The 19547-nt window shown below is 35.0% G+C and overlaps 1 protein-coding gene across 6 annotated transcripts in view; it reads left to right on the top strand.

Moving 5' to 3' along the window:
• Positions 1-1002: 1002 nt before the first annotated feature.
• Positions 1003-19547, top strand: part of LOC100056890 (A disintegrin and metallopeptidase domain 3) — a 98066-nt gene continuing 79521 nt past the window's right edge. For 2 of the 6 annotated variants that reach the window (XM_070252939.1, XM_070252940.1), the window contains exons 1-3: positions 1072-1205; positions 1734-1816; positions 11305-11360. In XM_070252939.1, the coding sequence (XP_070109040.1) occupies positions 1148-1205; positions 1734-1816; positions 11305-11360 (197 nt within the window). In that variant the 5' untranslated portion in view covers positions 1072-1147. Of the gene's footprint in view, positions 1206-1733; positions 1817-11304; positions 11361-19119; positions 19199-19547 lie in introns of all 6 variants that reach the window. The other 4 variants (XM_014736540.3, XM_023630464.2, XM_070252938.1 and 1 more) reach the window with 4 other exon arrangements.

The following is a 19547-nucleotide window of genomic DNA, read 5'->3' on the forward strand; positions in this document are numbered from 1 at the left end:
GTTTGCAAATAACTGTTAGGTCAAATATTTTCTTGATAAATATGCACTGAAGTGATTTAGGAAAAGCATGAAAAAAAGAATTTTTTTCAAAATAGTCTAGCTTTATCCATTTTTCTGTTTCCCTTTACAAGTTGAGAAAAAATCATTATTTGATTTTGTGTATAAATAGAGCATGTAATGAATGCAAGCACAAGTATTCAGTGGACGGACAACTTAAGAATTGTCTGGTAAAAAATTCTTGCAAAACTGAAATTATGCCAGTCACCAACCTGCATATTAAGCCATACAATGAAAGTTCCTTCCAGGTTAATTCCATTGCCTTTCCATGTGTGAACTCTATGTTGAGGGGGGAAGATTTTATTTGGTCTCCTTAGCCACAGATTTTTCTAAGAAGTCAAATTATACACGATGGAATATACAAACAATGGGAAAATAAAGGGGTTTTTACAGGCTCACTTCATAGTTGTGATTTTTTTTTTGACCTGATACTCAGACTGTTAATCCATACTAAGGGATTAAAACACATACATACATACACTTCATGTTTAGGTTTTTATTTAATTTCCTTAATCAAAGAGTTTTCTAAGAAACTTAACTACAATAGAATTGCTTTAGATTTTTTTTCTTTTTTACATTATCTACGAGTGTGCATCTATGTGTATTTGTGTATGTGTATATGTATATTTGACCTGAAACTTAAAAGAGAAATTCGGCAGTAGATATGGATAAAACAGGCAACTGTCTGCTGCTAAACATACTGTGACTTTCCGTTTTTTTCTTTCGCTACAGCAATTCAGCCATTGTACTGGAAAGCTGTCAGGTGCACTATTAACACTGCCAGGAACTTCACCAACAAGTGGTCTGTTTCCAGAGGAGAAAGGGTTCTTTATAACCCTTATGTTACCCAGGATATGTTTAGAAAGTCAAATTTTTGGAGAATAAAGCCCACGTGGCCAGAAGCGCAGGCTCCAGTGTGCTTCCCGTGTGCAGAGGGCCGTGATTGGGCGCCCCTGGGGCTGCAACCGGGCGTCCAGTCCGCAGAGGTTGGCCCCCGGCCCCCCACCCCCACCGCCCTTTCCCTCCAGCCGCCTCCCCAGCGCGCGAACAGCCAACCGCTATCGCTGCGGCCAGGCTGGCAGGCCACACAATGCTGTCTCTCTTCCTGATCCTCTCAGGCCTGGGCCGCTTGACCACCGCGGTTCATGGTAAGTGAAGGACCCTGATGCTAGGAGGACCGCCTGTCTCAGAGCCCCTTTGAGTGGCGGGCGTCGCCCTCCTTACTCCGAAACCCCAGGCCAGGCTGGGGAGAGCCCAGTGTCCTGTCAGAGCCCGCCTAGTTTCAGGGTCCTGCCGGGCCTGGTGTTTGGAGGGTTCAGAGCAGGACTGGGACAGCTGTCCCTCACTTACCTGACCCTGCGCTTGCAGGACAGGGCACCCATCTCCTGGGGAGGTGGGAAAGGAGAGAGCCTGGATAGGGTCCTGAGGCCAGCCTTCTTCACCCACTCAGGGCTGAGGTCAACAAGCCCCATGGTGTCTCTGGAGGGTCTTGGGGTAATACTGCCACCTCTAGAGGAGGCTCTTCCTGGAATCCTACAAAGTATGATTTTGTGGTGTGTGTGTGTGTGTGTGTTGGGGCTTGAAAGTTCCAAGAGTGATGTGATATGAGAGGACAAGTGAGGACCAAGGATGCTGCCATGCACTGAGGATGCTCACGCATGTTTTCCTTACTGCAGATTCTGAAACACCACTTATACAAATTACCGTGCCACGGAAGATTGGGACAAACAGCAGTGATGACGCTGTTTCAGGAAACCATGTAATTAAGAAATCACTTTTTTTTAAATGAGTGTTTTATTATTATTAGACTACATGACCCAAAGCCATTCGTGCCTAGTCCTCTTTGAAATTTTGTGTTCTAATTACTGTGTTAAAGAACTGTTTTGTCTGAACGACAGCAAGTGTTTTGAATTTTTTTAATATCTCAAGTAACATATGAACATTATGAAACTATTTTAAAATGCAGACTCAAGAAAAAACGCCCCAAACTCCTATCACAGAAAATAACTTATACAGTCTACTGGACTTTTTTCTAGAAAATATGTACCTTTAAATATCTGTTCTATGTAAGTAAGGTCATACTAATATTTATCTTGTAATAGGATTTTCAAATAACACTATATATAAAGACTATCTTCTTGCCTATATTTACATATATATGCATATGTAAATCTTTGTAAAAATGGAAGTGATGTTATTTTTAGCCTGATTAAAATAATAACACATGTACATTGTAAAATTAAATCCAGATAGCACAGAGAGTTGTTAGGAAAGTGTTTGTCCATCCACATCATTTTTAAAAGGTAGTAAATTTGAACTAAATGAAATTTTAGAGACGTGCATACACACACTTTTTTTAATGATAATATATGAGTTATAATTGGCCTTTTCATTTATTTATAAAGTTAGAACTTACATTTATAATAAGAAATATAGCTCCCATTATTTTTCATAACTGCGTGATATCTCATTATATGGGTATAGCATCATATAGTTTATCAACTTTTCCACATGCAGATAGTTTCATAAGCCTTCTTGGATGGTCATCTCAATAAGCTCAACAGGCAAGCCATTTTAAAAATTTTTGGTAAATATTGCAAAATGTCTACCAGAAAAGTTGCATTGATTTTGACTCCCATAACCAAGAGTAATGATTCATATCTTCTTGAGGCCTCTCCACACTTGGTCCAGTCTTCTCTTCTCACTCTTGTGAGCGTGGTAATGAATGATTCACTTTCAACAGGTAGTTTTTGATTGTCTTAACAAGATATGGCTTTATATAGACTATTTGAATCATTTTTTTTCTTGTTAATTTCTTAGTGATTTTGACTTCTCCTTTTATATGAATTAGCAGTTTGGGTTAGGAAACTTTGTTTTCAAGAAGGAAGAAGTGGGGGCTGGCCAGTGGCTCAGCAGTTAAGTGCACACGTTCCGCTTCTCAGTGGCCCGGGTTCGCCAGCCGGATCCCGGGTGCGGACATGGCACCACTTGGCACACCATGCTGTGGCAGGCGTCCCACGTATAAAGTAGAGGAAGATGGGCACGGATGTTAGCTCAGGGCCAGGCTTCCTCAGCAAAAAGAGGAGGACTGGCAGGAGTTAGCTCAGGGCTAGTCTTCCTCCAAAAAAAGAAAAGGAGAAGTGTTGATGTAAAGACCCACAGGGATCTGATAGGAATCCAAGGATTGGAACCGCAGAAGCAAGGTCTGAAAGGAATGTTGAATTGCCAACTGAAAAACTATTAGACACTAAGGCAGCTTGTATAGACTGAGTGGTCTGTCTGACTGTCTCACTTTATGGCACCTAAAAAATCCAGTGATTGTGTGTTCATGAAAACTATTATAGCAAAAACATAAATATCTAGAGAGGTTAAAATGTTTAGGAGAGTATAACATATATTGAGAAAATGCTAACCAACAGGAAACGTTAGTATCCATGATAATGGATAATGAAAAAGACCCCAGCATTTAGTACACATATACATACACACACATACATTATGAGGGATAAGCATCATTACTTAATAAAATATTCAGTTCACTAGGAACATGTAACAATTCTAAATTTGTATGAATTTAGTAAGATGCCCTCAGCACATATAAAAACTGATGGCATTAGGGGGAGAAATTTTCAGATCCATTTTCATAGATCTTAAAATGGTTTTCTCAAATGTTGGTTGAAAAATCATTTCATATGAAAAGTATTCATAAACATAAAGACATTTTGAACAAGAAAAATAAGTATTTTATTCAATGCATATATAGAGAAGTGAACCCAACCAAGTGAATGTCTTGTTTTCCGCTTTCTGCTGTTTGTTAGGATTCACTAGACTCCTCAAAGAATCCCACATGAGGCTTTTATTTAATGACAGAGCACGTGGTGCCGCAAGAGAAAGAGAATTCAGGCAAATATGTATCAGGAATCCAAGAAACATCCACAGCGACCTCCCCGTGAACCCAGTCTCTGTGCTCCTGGAACATGCTGAGGCTCTAGCATGAAATAACAAGACCTATGGGAGGAATTTTGGCTTTGGGAGAACTCCTTAAAAAGCTTTCAGTGACCCTTTAAGTAGCCACACCAACCTCATCAAAGCAGTTAGGGAACACTAAAGAAGCTAAGCTTGGCCGGGGCGGTGCGGTGTGGGGGGGGAGGGGGCAGGCAGCGGGGAGTTTGAACCCTAAACAGTACATTACGTTGTAACTCTCACTGTTCTTGCCTTAGCTAAGTGTCAGAAACATTCAGATTTGTAGGCATCCCCAGAAATAAAGATAGAGCTTTTCCAGTCAAGCTGTAATTCAGCTCTGTCTCACAGTAAATAATGCACATTATTCTCAAGAATATACAGAACATTCAACAAATTTGACCACGGCAGAGGAAAGAAAATTAAAAATCAAATACTAATAGTACAAAATTCATTATGTGGTAACAAATCAGGTAAGTTAAAACCTAAAGAAAAGACTGAAAAATGTATTTGGATATTTAAAAATACACTTCCACATGATTCATGGGTTGAAGAAGAAACCATAAATCATAATAAATGTTGGACAAGAATGAGGAAATTACAAACTAAAATTTGAGTCATGCGCTGAAGATGGTATAGGGTCATAATTAATAACTACAGATACTTAAGCAAAAAAAATTCTGAAAATTAAAGTCAGAAAAATAATTATAATCTTAAAATTTTTAAAGGTATTACTTAAATTTAGAAGTAGAATTAATGAAAGAGAAAATTAAGCTAAAGTAGCCTGGGTTCACATCAAAAGTGGATTTTGGAAAATATAAAACAGGTATTTTGGTGAGATAAACTAAGGAAAATGAAAAGGAGAAGAAAAGTATATAATATTAGAAATGAGAAATATACAAAGGAGTAAATAAAAATATGAAAAAGTGTATGCTTATAAATTGTAATTTAAACAAAATAAATTCATAAAAGTATAAAAAACCTGACATAAGATGAAATAAACAGCATTGATACTCCTACCATGTTAAGAAAGTGAAACATTATTTAAATCCTATGCCCCTCCTTCCAATTAAAATCTATACTGATTCTTAAAAACATGTGTAATTATATCAAAAATCACAAATCTGAAAATTATTTTGCGTGTCTAAACGCTTGTGTACCCTCGTTCAATCGGATCCCTCAGAAAGTCCCCTTGTGCCTTTTTCAGACATAACCAGCAACTTCACTATTTTGTTTTGAACTTCACATGAAAGGGATCATCAGGTAGTACTCTTTTTTGTGCCTGGCTTCTTTCATTCAACATGCTATTTTTGAGATTCATCCACATAGATTCATGTATGAATTAGTTCATAAATTTTATAGTCGTGTAATATACTAGAATTATTAACCTGTTAGTGGACATTGTCTCCAGTTTGTAAACATTATGAATAAATCTGCTATAAAGAAACAAGTATCTTGTTGATATTGCTTTCATGTGGGTATTTCAAGTAGTGAAATACTGCTTTATAGAGTAGGTGCACATTTAATTTACAGAAATCTAGTAAATAGTTTCCTAAAATAGTTTCCTATTTTATTTGTCCACTGTCCACTATTTTCTTCATGTCCACCAGCAGTGAATGGGAATTTCAGTTGTTCCATAGCCTCACTAACACGTGGCATTCTCAATCCTTTGTTGTTTACAATTTTGTTACTGTGATTCCTTTTTCTCTATCATTTTTTTGAGGAAGATTTAGCCCTGAGCTAACATCCGGCGCCAATCCTCCTCATTTTGCTGAGGGAGATTGGCCCTGAGCTAACATCTGTGCCCATCTTTCTCTACTTTTTATATGTGGGACACTTGCCACAGCATGGCTTGACAAGCAGTGTGTAGGTCTGCACCCAGGATCTGAACCAGCAAACCCAGGGTCACCAAAGCGGAACATGTGAACTTAACTGCTGTGCCTCTGAATCGGTCCCTTTATCCTTTTTGGTTTATTTGGCATCCCATGGTGAATATTGATGATGAGTGACTTGTATAATGTTGATGGGCCAATTGGATATGAAGTGCAAATATTCTTTAGGAATTGTCTTTTAACCTTCTTAATAGTGTCTTTAGATGAACAACAGTTTTTAATTTTGATGGTGTCCAATTAATAAAATATTTATTTATGGCTATTCTATCTTTTTTCTTTTATAATTACCTTTTTTTTTCTTCTGGGAAAGATTTACCCTGAACTAGCATCTGTTGCCAATCTTCCTCTCTCTTTTTCTTTCCCTTCCCCAAAGCCCCAATACATAGTTGTATATTCTAGTTGTAAGTCCTTCTAGTTCTTCTATGTGAGCCACCACCACAGCATGGCTACTGACACAAGTAGTGTGGTTCTGTGCCTGGGAACCCAACCCGGGCTGCCGAAGAGGAGTACACCAAATGTTAACCACTAGGCCGTCAGGGCTGGCTCTATTCTTTTTATCTTTTATTTAAGAATTATTTGCTGACACAAGGTCATGGAAATATTCTCTTATATTTTCTTCCAGAAAATTCATAGTTTTAGTTTTGGTATTTATGTCTGTGATCATTTCTGAATGTTTTTATGATATGAGGTAGGGGTCAAGGGTCAATATGTATTAAGTCCATTTATTTGAAATGCCATCCTTTTCCCATTAGTTTAAATGGGAGCCTCCATTGAAAAAAAATTACTTTTTGTGGATTTATTATAGACTCAGTTCTTTCCAGGTGATATAATTGTTTTTCATAAATGGCACACTATCTTAATTACTATAGCTTTATAGTAAGTCTTGAAATTTAGTGCTTAAAGTCTCTCCTTTTTGCTTTTCTTCAGTATTATCTTGTCTATTATAGGTCATTTGACATTATATATAAAATTGAACATTATCTTGCTAAATGTTACAGATAAGCTATTGGATAACATTCAATCTACAAATCAACTTTGACTGGAATGAAATCTTAACAATGTTGAGATATCCAATTCATGAAATTGGTATATCTGTACCATTTATTTATGTCTTATTTAATTTTTCTCTGCCATATTTTGTAGTTTTTATGTGTAGGCCCTACATATCTTTTTATGTTTTCTGGTGCTCTTGTAAATGGTATTTATAAAGTTTATTGTTCCAATTGTGTATCTCTCATTTTATAGAAATACAATATATTTTTCTGCATTTAACTATACATATCAATTTTGCAAATAATAAATCACTAGGATTAATAATAGTTTTCTGCTATTTCCTTTGGCTTTTCTAGGTATTGCATTCATATCATTTGCAGACAAGGACAGTTTTCTTTTTTCCAATCTTTTTGCTTTTTTTTGGTATGATCTAGGAATCCCATATGATGTTGAATGGCAGGTAATAGTTCATCTAGTTTATTCATGCTTTTTGTTTGTTTATTTTGTTTTTACTGTAGGAAGAAACTCTCAATGTTTCAAAAATAAGTATGATGTTGGCTGTACGTTTCATAAATGACCTTTATTAGTCTGTGAAAGTTTTTTTTAATTTTAGATGTATATATAGCTATATAAATATATATCTTCAGATCTGTCTAGCTAGCTGCAGAAATATATATGTATGTTTGTCTGTGTGTGTATGTATATATACATTTCCTGTCAGTGCAGTGAATCAGCCTTTCATTCTTGAGATAAAGCCCATTTTGTCATAATATGTTTTGTATTTGTTGGATTTACTTTGCTAATATTTTGTTTAGGGTTTTGAAATTATGATCATGAGAAGTGTTTTACTTCCTTCGAATATAGTTGTCTTGTTGCAATATCTGAATTATGCTGCCTCATAAAATTAGTTGGAAAGTGTTCTAACTTTCTATATTTTACAAATTTCTGTAAAGTTAGTATTTTTTCTTTATTCAAATGTTTAGTACAATTCTCCATTGCAACCCTTTGGACCTAGAGATTCCTGTATTAGAAGATTTTCAATTACAAATTCAGATTCTTGATATAATTGGATTTAAACATATCAAATTTTTACTATCTCTGTTTGAACCTTGTTTCTGTTACTTTTTTTTGTTCTTTCTGTGTTTTCTTTTTCATTAATCCAATCTATCTTGTAAATTGTATTTTAACTATTTTTCAATTAAAGAGCTTGTTTCCTATTAGTAGGAGTGGAGAATGGTGTTTAGAATCCAATCACTGTATGCTAGGTGTGCTAATCCCTACTGGAGTGTCACTGCTTATGTAGTGGTCACGTGCCCAAGCCAGAAAATATGTGTGTGTACACACACAGACACAGATGTAGGGTGTGTGAGCACACATATGTGCATGTGTCTAAATATATGTATATTTATATCAAAACCATAGGTTTATATTGATATATCCAAATGCAATCCAAAGCTACAGGAAAAGAAAAAAAATGGGGAAAGAATAGATAGGATGTGCCAAGACAAACAGCAAGAGAATAGGCTTATATTCTAATGAATTTCACTAAAAGTAATCCGTGTAACTTTGCAAGTAAAGTCAGAGATTGTCAGATTGGGTGGGAAAATTGACTGCTATCTACAAGAAATATCCTTTAAATGAAGGACATGCATGGATTAAAATGAAAGAATGGAAAACTGTATTTCATTAAAATCCAAATCAAAAGGAAGCTAGAATGGATAAATTGATATCTGACAAAGTATATTGTAGAACAAGGATATTACCAGGAGAAGTAGTGGCATCTTGTAATGATAGATAGCTTAATTTATCAAGAAAGCATAATAATCCTAAAACTGCATCCAATAAGAGTGCATGGAACAACATGAATCAAAAACTTATAGAAGTGAAGAAAGTAGACAAATCACAATTATAATTAGAGATTTAAAAAATCCTTTCTCAGTAAATGATAAAAAATTCAAACAGATAATCAACAGGGATATAGAAGGCTTAAAATACTAATAGTCCCCTTGACTTTAATTTGCACATGTAGAACACGGAAAGTGGATATTGAATTTTTATCAAATTCCTTTTCTGTAATTATTGATGTGGTTTGTTATAAGTTTACTGTCTTGATATTTGTTTTTCCTCCCCTAATAAGCTTCTTTTGACTCAGGAAGAAATATAATCTCTGGTTATAGATTATACTTATAATCGTGAAGTTCATAATTGAAGTTGCCCACAAAATCCTGCTAGTCAAATGGTTTTACGGTTTTAGACAATATTCAAGGAAAGATGATAAATATCTTTTTCAGAGAATGGAACATATTAACTAATCCCTTAGATCATTTAATATCATTTTAAGAGATTAATGTAACTTTAACACATAGAGGACAAAGAAGCTTGCGAAAGGAAAATTATAGGTTCTTTCACTTACAAAAATATTTTGAAAAGTGAAAATAGCAAATAATTTTAGAACATTATGACCAAATAGGTTTTACCTCTGTGGAAGGATGTCGTAATACTAGAAAAATTCATTAAATTAACTCACCACAGTGACATATTAAAAGAAATCAACAAATGCATCCAGAAAGCATTTTAGAAAATTACTTGCACATTCACGCACACGTACTCACCAGATGCACCATAGTACCTCACTTTAGAAGAGAGCAGCCTCAGTGTGATTTAAACAGAGCCAAGCAACAACGGCAGCACTAACAAAAGCAGACTATAACAAATGTCATACTTAATGCTCTAAACGTTACAGCATTCCACCTTTGGGGCAGAGTACGATAGGGGTGCCTATTTTCATTTTTTCAGTAATTTGCAATATAAAAAAATCAGGAAAAAGAAATGTAAAAAAAGTGAGTTTAAAAGGTGAGACACAGACCAGCTCTTACATAGATCAGCTTTCTGCCTGGAATTCTGGGTATATGGTGATGCCATTACCCAATATCCAGAATATAGAAGGCAAATTACCCAGATTTATTTTCAATCAATAGAATAAAGGAGGAATACCAAAAGATGTAGTTCTTAAATTAGTTTAATTTCTATATAGTTTGCATATATACAAAGGTGGTTGCAGAACCTATTGTGAAATAAATAAGATTTGGAAGGCATCTTTATACTAGTAAATCCCTGAAAATTGCAGCTTACTTTTATCCTTCAGAATCCATCTCTAAATTTTATATTAGTGAAAACCTCTCAAAAAAACTTACTTATTACATAAAAATGAATCAAATCTTAAAATAAAAAAGTGAAAACATCAAAAGTAAGCTTGTGCAACTATACCAATATCAGAGTAGAATTTAAAGTAAGAAGCACTTCTAGAGAAAAAAGGTACCTTTTTATTGATAAAGTGATCAGTTTATCCTGAAAATATCACCATACTAAATATGTCTGCACTCAACAAAGCTCCAAAATATGTAAAGAAAAAAAACTACAGATTAAAAGGAGAAAGAAACAATGTCACGATAATTTTGGGAGATGCCAACACAACTTTTTCAACAGCTGTAAGGTACAGAAGACTGAAAACTAGAACGTTTAAAATGACTTACACAGAAAACTGCGCCTACTGACAAAATTCACATTCTCTGCAAATGTGGGACACTCACCGGAATTAACTATATGGTAGACAATAATGAACGCGTATGTTTTATGGTGGTGTCACAGATTGGGTTCTTTGAGATGCAGTCTCTGAGAAGATTCTTGTGAAGGAAGTTTATTATGGTATGCCCTTATGATGAGACCCTGTTGAAGGGCAGGGAAGGAAGCAGAAATGGGGAGAAGGAAGCTCAATTGAGGCTCAACAAAATGTGAAGCAGCCATGCCCCGTCGGAATATCTGGAGCTGGAATGAGGGGGCTTCTCATTGAACGTGGGCTTTTCCAGAAAGTTGTGACTTAATGTGAGCTGACCTTCTTTAGCTGAGACAATTCCTAAAGGGGACGGGGAGGTGAAGGCTGTCTGTAGGTAGAACTTCCGACAGCTTGGGCATACTTCCTTTAATCTTAAAAGGGGACTTGTGCTGTATTATTTAAGTTTCAATTTATTTGTGCTAGAAACTGCAAAGTAGAAAAATATAATACATAAAATTAGAGTTTCTTCAGAGATCACTCAGCATTTCTAAATGTAACCATTTTTAAATATAACTTGATTATGATAATAAATGCTAATGGCTAATGCTCTTGGTTTTGAAATTGATTTAGACTCCTTGATTTTATTTAAATTTGACTATCAGTGATTCTGTCATATATTCCAAGATGGAGGAATGTTGCAATATACTTATATATGTCTATATAATTTTGAGACATGCATGATACAATCTATTTATACAAAAGAGTACATACATTTTAAAAATTACGGCTTTTGATTTTTAAGAATTGGAATTTCTAATAATTACTTTCTCTCTGAATACTTTGCTTCAGGTCGCTTATGCCATCAAAATTGATGGGAAAATATACACTTTCCATCTTAAGAAACAGTAAGTTGCCACTCTTCTTTTCATGCAGTTGTTTTTAGTTTCTTAATTTTTACAGTCACTTCCTTAAAGTAAGCCTAAACAAGAGCATGAATATTATGTTTATTTATCTTGTTATATCTACTTTGTGATTCATGTGAGACTAGAATTTCAAGTCTTCATCTTGATATTTTAAATCTACTATTCGAACCAAATTCTAATTCAGTGATGTAAATGTTAATGTATACCTGATAAATGAAAATTATTCTATGTAACTCCTTAAAATATAACCATGATTGCAACAATTAGGGGAATAATTTTATTTGTCCATGTTTTGTTTTGTTTGTCTTCATGTCATTTTACATATGATTTTAAACATTTTACTTGATATTGCACTATAAGTTTTTCTCATTTTGCCATAATATATATTTTTAATTTCTCAACTTTTCTAGTTTTTACTTTTACACTCTGAGGAAACCAATATTAATAACCTTGTGTATATCTTTCCACAAGTTTCTATTCTAAATTTCACCTTTCCCTTAAATAAAACATATAGAAACCTACCAAAAAAATTTGTTTTTACACTAATGGAAATAGTATTTTGCAACTGGAAGGTCTTATTTATTAATGGTGTTCATTTTTTGCTTTATGTATATATTATAACTTATTCTTTAATAGATAACATTTACTAGTAAGTAATATTGATAGGTATTGAGGTTATATCCAGGTATTGTCACTATAGAGTCCTGAAATAAACATCCTTGTATGTATATTCTTACATAGTAGGTATTTTATTTTGTAGGCTTGATATCAAGAAATAGATACATCTGGATCAAGATGTATGAATAATAATAATAGTGATGATAATAATAATAACAAAAACTACTAAAGTAATTGACATTTATGTGCACATAGCATTTTCCAGGCATATTTCTAAGCAATTTGCATGTAGTAACCGATTTAATTTTCACAATAACCTCTAAGATAGGCATTCTTTATTACTTCTATTTTATAGTATGTTAAGATTTGGGGCAATATTGCCAGTTATTTTCTGAAAAGACAGTAGCAATTAAGGTTTCCAAAATCATGCATGATGTGTTAAAATATTATATTTCATCTTAATATCAGTTGACGCTTCCTTAAATAATTTCTCTAAACATTTATCAGCTATTTGAATTTTCCTGTATGAGGCTTTCCCGTTATTATTTATTATTACTGTTTTAATATACTTTCATTTTTAGAGCAGTTTTAGATTCACAGCAAAATTGAGTGGAAGGTACAGTGATTTTGCATATGCTTCCTTCCTCCACACATGCACAGCCTCCCCCATTATCAACATCCCCCACCAGTTTGATATGTTTGTTATAATTGATGATCCTACCTTGACACATCATTATTACCCAAAGTCCCTAGCTTATATTAGCCCAATATTTTTATATTGGTTTTTTTGTTTTGAATGATTAAAAATAGAAAAGAAAATTTCTGAGAATAATATAAACAATTAGATTCTTACCACGGATGATATACGTATAAGCATTTTGCCTACATATTTTTTTTAAAGCATACATGGCAAGTAATAGTTATTATTTCCATGCCCAGACCTATTCAATTCTCTCACTCATATGATTAGCACCCAGTGCTAATCATAATTATGATATTCACCCATATTATTTTTCATATTTTATCTTCATTCATCCATATACTTAGAGATCAATAAAAATCATGTTTTGAATATTACTTTAACTAGATATAAATGACACAATACTGTATATTGCTTTATACTATTTATCTTAATATGGTGCACCACAAAAGTGACCCCAATCCTTTACCTGTCCCTGTTTCTTCACTCTTTACCATATAACTTTGAGTTCCTATCATCAAGAGGTGGCTTGTATACATATCTTCCAACCTCCCCACTCCCCAGCCCTTGGATCTGAGTTTATCTATGAAAGGCCAACTTCATGGGTGGGTGGTTCCACAGGACCCCATAGTTAGAAGGGCCCTATACTTGGTTTAATGTTCTGCTATACTGTCCTGGGATGATTAATACTTTTGAACAAGAGGCCTCACATTTTCATTTTACCTTGGGTCTCACAGATTATGTAGCTATATGACCTCTTTGGCTATATGACTTAGTGTGGCCAAAGAGATGCTAGCTGACTTGGCTGAAAGAGAGGCTTGAAAAAGCTCTCGTGCTTTTCTGCTTTCCATCTTATTTGTCTGCCGTTCCCATGAGAATATGCTTGGGCTAGCTGGATGGAAGATAGAGATAGGTGGAGCACAGCCAGGTGCCCTAATCACCCCTAGATCAGCCACCATTCAGCTGAATCCCAAACCATTGGGCAAGCCTGGCCTGGCAGAGCCGAACTACCATGGCTACTCAAGCAAGACCTAGGAGTATGAGCAATAGATACTTATCACTTTATTATATGTGGTTGTGGTTTTGTGATTGTTTCTTGTGAAACGTTTTGTGTAATATTATATTTTGAAATTCATTCATACTGATGTGTGCAAAATGAGTTTTCTTTTAAATGCGTATTTGCCATCAAATGAATATATTTCATTTATTATTTATCCACCCGTATTTACAGCAAGAAAAGCTGTATTGTGGATCTCCTTGCCATGACTTTGTGGGCACCAGTGAAATTGATGGGCTATAAATAAGAAAATTCTCAAGTGTGCTATATACTGCCAATTTGTTTCTTCAAAGGGTTTATACCAATTTTCACTCACATCAGCAATTCAAGGTGTTTCTGTTCTCTACATTCTCAACGAAATAAGTGTCTTTACTCACTTATTTTTGTTAATTAATGGATGAAAGGAATTCTCAGTGCCTTAAGACAACAATGAATGTTCTTCACAAGTTTGCTGCAGGCTCAGCTACACACTGCCTTCATTCCAGAACCTAGGGAAAGCCACGGCCCCTCTCCAGAACATGCCTTTCTTGTAGCAGAAGGAGAAAAGAAATTGTAGAAGCACATAATTGTAGAAGCCTTTTTTTACAAGTTGGATGCTAGTGTTTTGCTCAAATTTCAAAAGCTAAAAATAAAATCTGAGGAGAGGCAATTCAATTAGAATGGTCAGTAAACATTTGAAAAGATATTACATGTTATTAATAACCAGTGAAATCTATATTAATATACAATAAAATGGCATTTCCTATCCTTTGTTAAGGGGATTTATTGTTATAAAAATTAAATTTCCGCGTAATCGTTATATTCATATTTTCTTTTATAGGTTCTCAGATTCCTGTCTGGTTCTTTCAGATCCTGAATTTATTTCATAATATTCCCACAGTATTTTTTAAAATTATTTTTACATTTAAGATATAAATTCAATGCTTTCAATTTCTTTACTTAACAACTATATTGCATTTTCCAAGTTTTATCGCTGCTTCCTTTTTATTCTTTTAATTGCAATTTTATGCTGACTCAGGTGTTTTTTAGTTAGAACACTTTCAGATTATTTTCTTCAGGTAGGCTATGCAGACAGCAAGCTTTCTGAAACTGTGCACATCTGCAAATGTCCTTTTTATTTTTATAAGTGAATAACATCTAGGCAATGTGTATAATTTGTGAGTCATTTCCTTTACTATAAATTTTTATAATTTGATATAGTACATCTTAAGTGAATTTTCCAGTATGTTTTATGTGCATGCGTGAATGTGTGTGTGTGTGTGTGTGTGTGTGTGTGTGGTGTATTAATCATCCCTGATAGATCAAAAGTCCCTTAACTGTTCATTTTAGTATTGAATTCCTACACATTTTTTTTCTATGGAAAATCTATAGATTCATCCTGGGTCTTATGGTCATGCCCTCTATATTATAGTTTTTTTGTATAACTATTTCCAAATCTTTATTTTTGCTATGTGTTTTACCATTATTTGTTCTCTTTTTTGGCTAGGCCTCTAATTCTGTTCTCAGTAAGCAATTTCTCTTCGGCACATTTACTGAATTGTTTAATTTTAGCTGTCATGTGTCCTTTTAGCTGTCAGACTGTCCTTTTGCTCTTGAAATGATCTCCTTGTGGCAGCTTATTGACTTTTCTTAAAATTATGATTGTTTTCTTCAATCAATGCTACTTCATTAGGATCTAACTTTCAAGTTTTGCCTTCTTTATTTTGTTGTTCATTTTTCCTACATTGGATGTTGTTTTTCTTTGAATGATCATTTGTATTTTTATTACTTCACTGATTAAGCCAGACTTTTTGCTTCATGTAGAAGCAAATAGTAAACTTTTGAGGGCCCTGGGCAAATAAACTTGCAAACTAAAGTTTTATCCTTTTTCTTATGCTTGCCAGATATCTTTTAGGTGTTTTACTTCTAGTTTCCTTTTCCTTGGAACTGCTTCAGGATTCTTATTTCCACCATCTCCATTTACATGCTCACAGTTATTAAAAGGTGTCTCTGCCCTTGTGCCAGAATTCATGTTCCAGGCACTTGCACCTAAACCAACCCAGGCCATTCAGATAAATAGCAGTTTTTCTCTGGGAAGCTCTCTAGTTTTATTTGCATTGAGGAATAGGGAAAGTTGTCAAGAATGAGAGGAAAGAAAGCAGGTATGAAAAAAGAAGTGCATTCATACCGCAAAGATATTACAGGTTCAGTTCCAGACCATTGCAATAAAGCAAATATTCAATAAAGAGACTCACACAAATTTTTTGATTTCCCAGAGCATATAAAAGTTATGTTTACACTATATTGTATTCTATAAAGTATGCAGTAACATTATATCTAAAAAAAGTGTGTACCTTAATTAAAAAATACTTCATGCTAAAAAGTGCTAGCCATCATCTCAGCCTTCAGTGAGTCATAATATTTTTGCTGGTGGAAGGTCCTTCCTTGGTGTTGATGGCTGTTGAGTGATCAGTGATGATTGCTGCACGTTGGGGTGGCTTTGGAAATTTCTTAAAATAAGGCAACAATTGAAGTTTGGCTCATCAATTGATGCTTCCTTTCATGAATGATTTCTCTGTAGCCTGTGATGCTGTTTGATAGCATTTTACCCACGGTAGAACGTCTGTAAAAACTGGAGTCAATCCTCTCAAACCCTGCCACTGCTTTATCAACTAAGTTTATGTTATGTTCTAAATCCTTTGTTGTCATTTCAACAGTCTTCACAGCATGGTCACCCGGAGTAGATTCCATCTCAAGAAACCACTTTCTTTGTTCATCCATAAGAAGCAACTCCTCATCAGTTAGTTTTGTCAAGAGATAGCAGTAATTCAGACATGTTTTCAGGCTCCACTTCTAATTCTAGTTCTCTTGCCATTTTCACCACCTCTGCAGTTCCTCCCTCCCCTGAAAACTTGACCTCCTCAAAGTCATCATGAGGACTGGAATCAACTTCTTCCAAACTCCTGTTATTGCTGATATTTTGACCTCTTCCCCTGAATCATGAATGTTCTTAATGGCATCTAGAACAGTGGATCCATTTTGGAAGATTTTCAATTTACTTGCCCATATCTATCAAAGGAATTTATGACAGCTATAGCCTTATGAAATGTATTACTTAAATAGTAAGACTTAAAATTTAAAATTACTCCTTGATCCATGGGCTACAGAATTGATGTTGTGTTATCAGGCATGAGAACAACACTTATTTTGTTGCACATCTCCATCAGAGCTATTGGGTGACCAGGTGCATTATCAATAAGCAGTCATATTTTGAAAAGATTTTTCTTTGAGCAGTAAGTCTCTACAGTGGGCTTAAAATATTCAGTAAACTATATTGTGAACAGATGTGCTGTCATCCAGGCTTTGCTGTTCCATTTACAGAGCACAGGCAGAGTAGATTTAGCATAATTCTTAAGGGCCCCAGGATTTTCAGAATGGGAAATGAGCACTGGCTTCGTCTTAAAGTGACCAGCTGTGTTAGCCCCTAACAAGAGAGTCAACCTGTCCTTTGAAACTTTGAAACCAGACATTCACTTCTCCCCTCCAGCTGTGAAAGTCCTAGATGGCATCTTCTTCCAACATAAGGCTTTTGTGTACATTGAAAATCTATTGTTCAACGTAGCCACCTTCGTTGTTTTAGCTAGATCTTCTGGATAACTTGCTGCAGCTTCTACATTAACACTTGCTGCTTCACCTTGCTTTTTTATGTTATGGAGACACCTTCTTTCCTTAAACCTCATGAACCAACCTCTGCTAGCTTCAAACTTTTCCTCGCCTCTCTCAGCCTTCACGGAATTGAAGAGAGTTAGGGCCTTGCTCTGGATTAGACTTTGGCTTAAGGGAGTGTTGTGGCTGGTTTGATCTTCTATCCAGACCACTAAAGCTTCCTCTGTATCAGCAATAAGGCTGTTTGCCGTCTTATCATTTGCGTGTTCACTGGAGCAGCACTTTTAATTTCCTTCAAGAACTTTTCCTTTGCATTCACAATTTGGCTGTTTGACACAAGAGGCCTAGCTTTTGGCCTATCTTGGCCTTTGATATGCCTTCCTCACTAAGCTGAATCGTTTCTAGCTTTTGATTTAAAGTGAGAGGCATGCGACTTTACCTTTCACTTCAACCCTTAGAGGCCATTATAGGGTTATTAATTGGCCTCATTTCAATATTGTTGTGTCTCAGCCCCCAGGAGAGAGAGGGGGAGAGATGAGGGAATGGCTGGTCAGTGGAGCAGTCAGAACACACACAAGATTTATCAATTAAGTTCACTGTCTTATATGGGTGCAGTTTGTAGCATCACAAAATAATTACAAGAATGACATCAAAGATCACTGATTGCTGATCACCATAACAAATATAATACTAATGAAAAAGTTTGGAATATTGAGAGAATTACCAAAATGTGACACAGAGACACGAAGTGAGCAGATGCTGTTGGAAAAAATGGTGCTGATAGACTTGCTCAGTGCAGGGTTGCCACAAACCTTCAATATGCAAAGAACGCAATATCTGCAAAGTTCAGTAAAGTGAAGCACAATAAAACGAGGTATGCCTATAGTGGTGAAAGAAAGCACTCTGAATACGCTAGTTTCTTTTTGACTCTGGCCTCGAAATGCCTCTTGGTGTTTGGAATTTGAGAAATCCCAGTCTCCCTACAATAAATAACGGTTTAGATTGTTCCGTAATAATCGCTGTCTTCCTTGTAAGAAGTTTTATACTTCTGTACCATGTTTATATCACGTTTGTCTACAGAAATCATTTAGCTTATGAAATTTGAGCAAAACACTAATATCCCACTTCTAAACAGAGGCTTTAAGAACTATTATGTACTTTTACAGTTTCTTTTCTCCTTCTGCTACAAGAAAGGTATGTTCTGGAGAGGGGCCATGGCTTTCTCTAGGTTCTAGAATGAAGGCAGTGTGTAGCTGAGCCTGCAGCAAACTTGTGAAGAACATTTATTGTTGTCTTAAGACAGTAAGAATTTGACAGTTCTTTTTACCACAGCATAACTTTATGAAAATGAAGGAAATAAAGCTTATGTTTTTTGGTTTTATCAATCCCTAGCCACCTGTTAGCAAATTCTAACTAACATATCTATGCTGTGAAATTTATTGGTGGTTGAATCTAAAAGAAAACTTTGTTGTGGCAGTCAGGAAGCCCTGGTTTTTATTGTATGTAAGTCCATACTGGTATCTGGTTATACTGTTTTTTATTTTTTATATATACAATATGCTGTCAGAAAGCAAGCTAGGTCATGGTGAAATTGGTCTGTTTAATTTCTGGATATTTGAGCTTGTAAAATAGAAAGTAAACTTTGTTTAATTTCATGATTCTGAAAGTTATTTTTATTGATGATATTATTACATGAAGTGTCATTACTTTGGTTGAATTAGGTCATTTCTAGACCCTCATTTCCTGGTGTATTCATACAACAAATCAGGAACATTGTATCCAGATTCTTCATTTATAAAGGTAACATTTATTTTATGCTGTGTATATTTGCATTCTTTATGTGGTTAAGGTGCCATTGGTGGGAGGAGATAGAATGCTTTATATCCCACAGAACTGTTGGGCAAACAGATCACAAACCTAAAAATAATGTGCCAGTTACTATGAAAACATATTGAATAGAATAACTACTTTTACAATTTGAAACTCAAGAATCACTTATTGAAAGAGGTAATTTAAAATATCTGAAAGTATTAGTAGGAAGGAATTAACTGAAATAAAATTATAGAGCCTGACAGATGAAAAATCCAGAAGTTTGTTGGACAGTTTACTGAGAAGAAAAAAATGATGCAAGTGGTTGGTCTGATTCTAT

Source organism: Equus caballus, chromosome 27 (assembly GCF_041296265.1).
Source record: "Equus caballus isolate H_3958 breed thoroughbred chromosome 27, TB-T2T, whole genome shotgun sequence".
Lineage (NCBI taxonomy): Eukaryota > Metazoa > Chordata > Mammalia > Perissodactyla > Equidae > Equus > Equus caballus.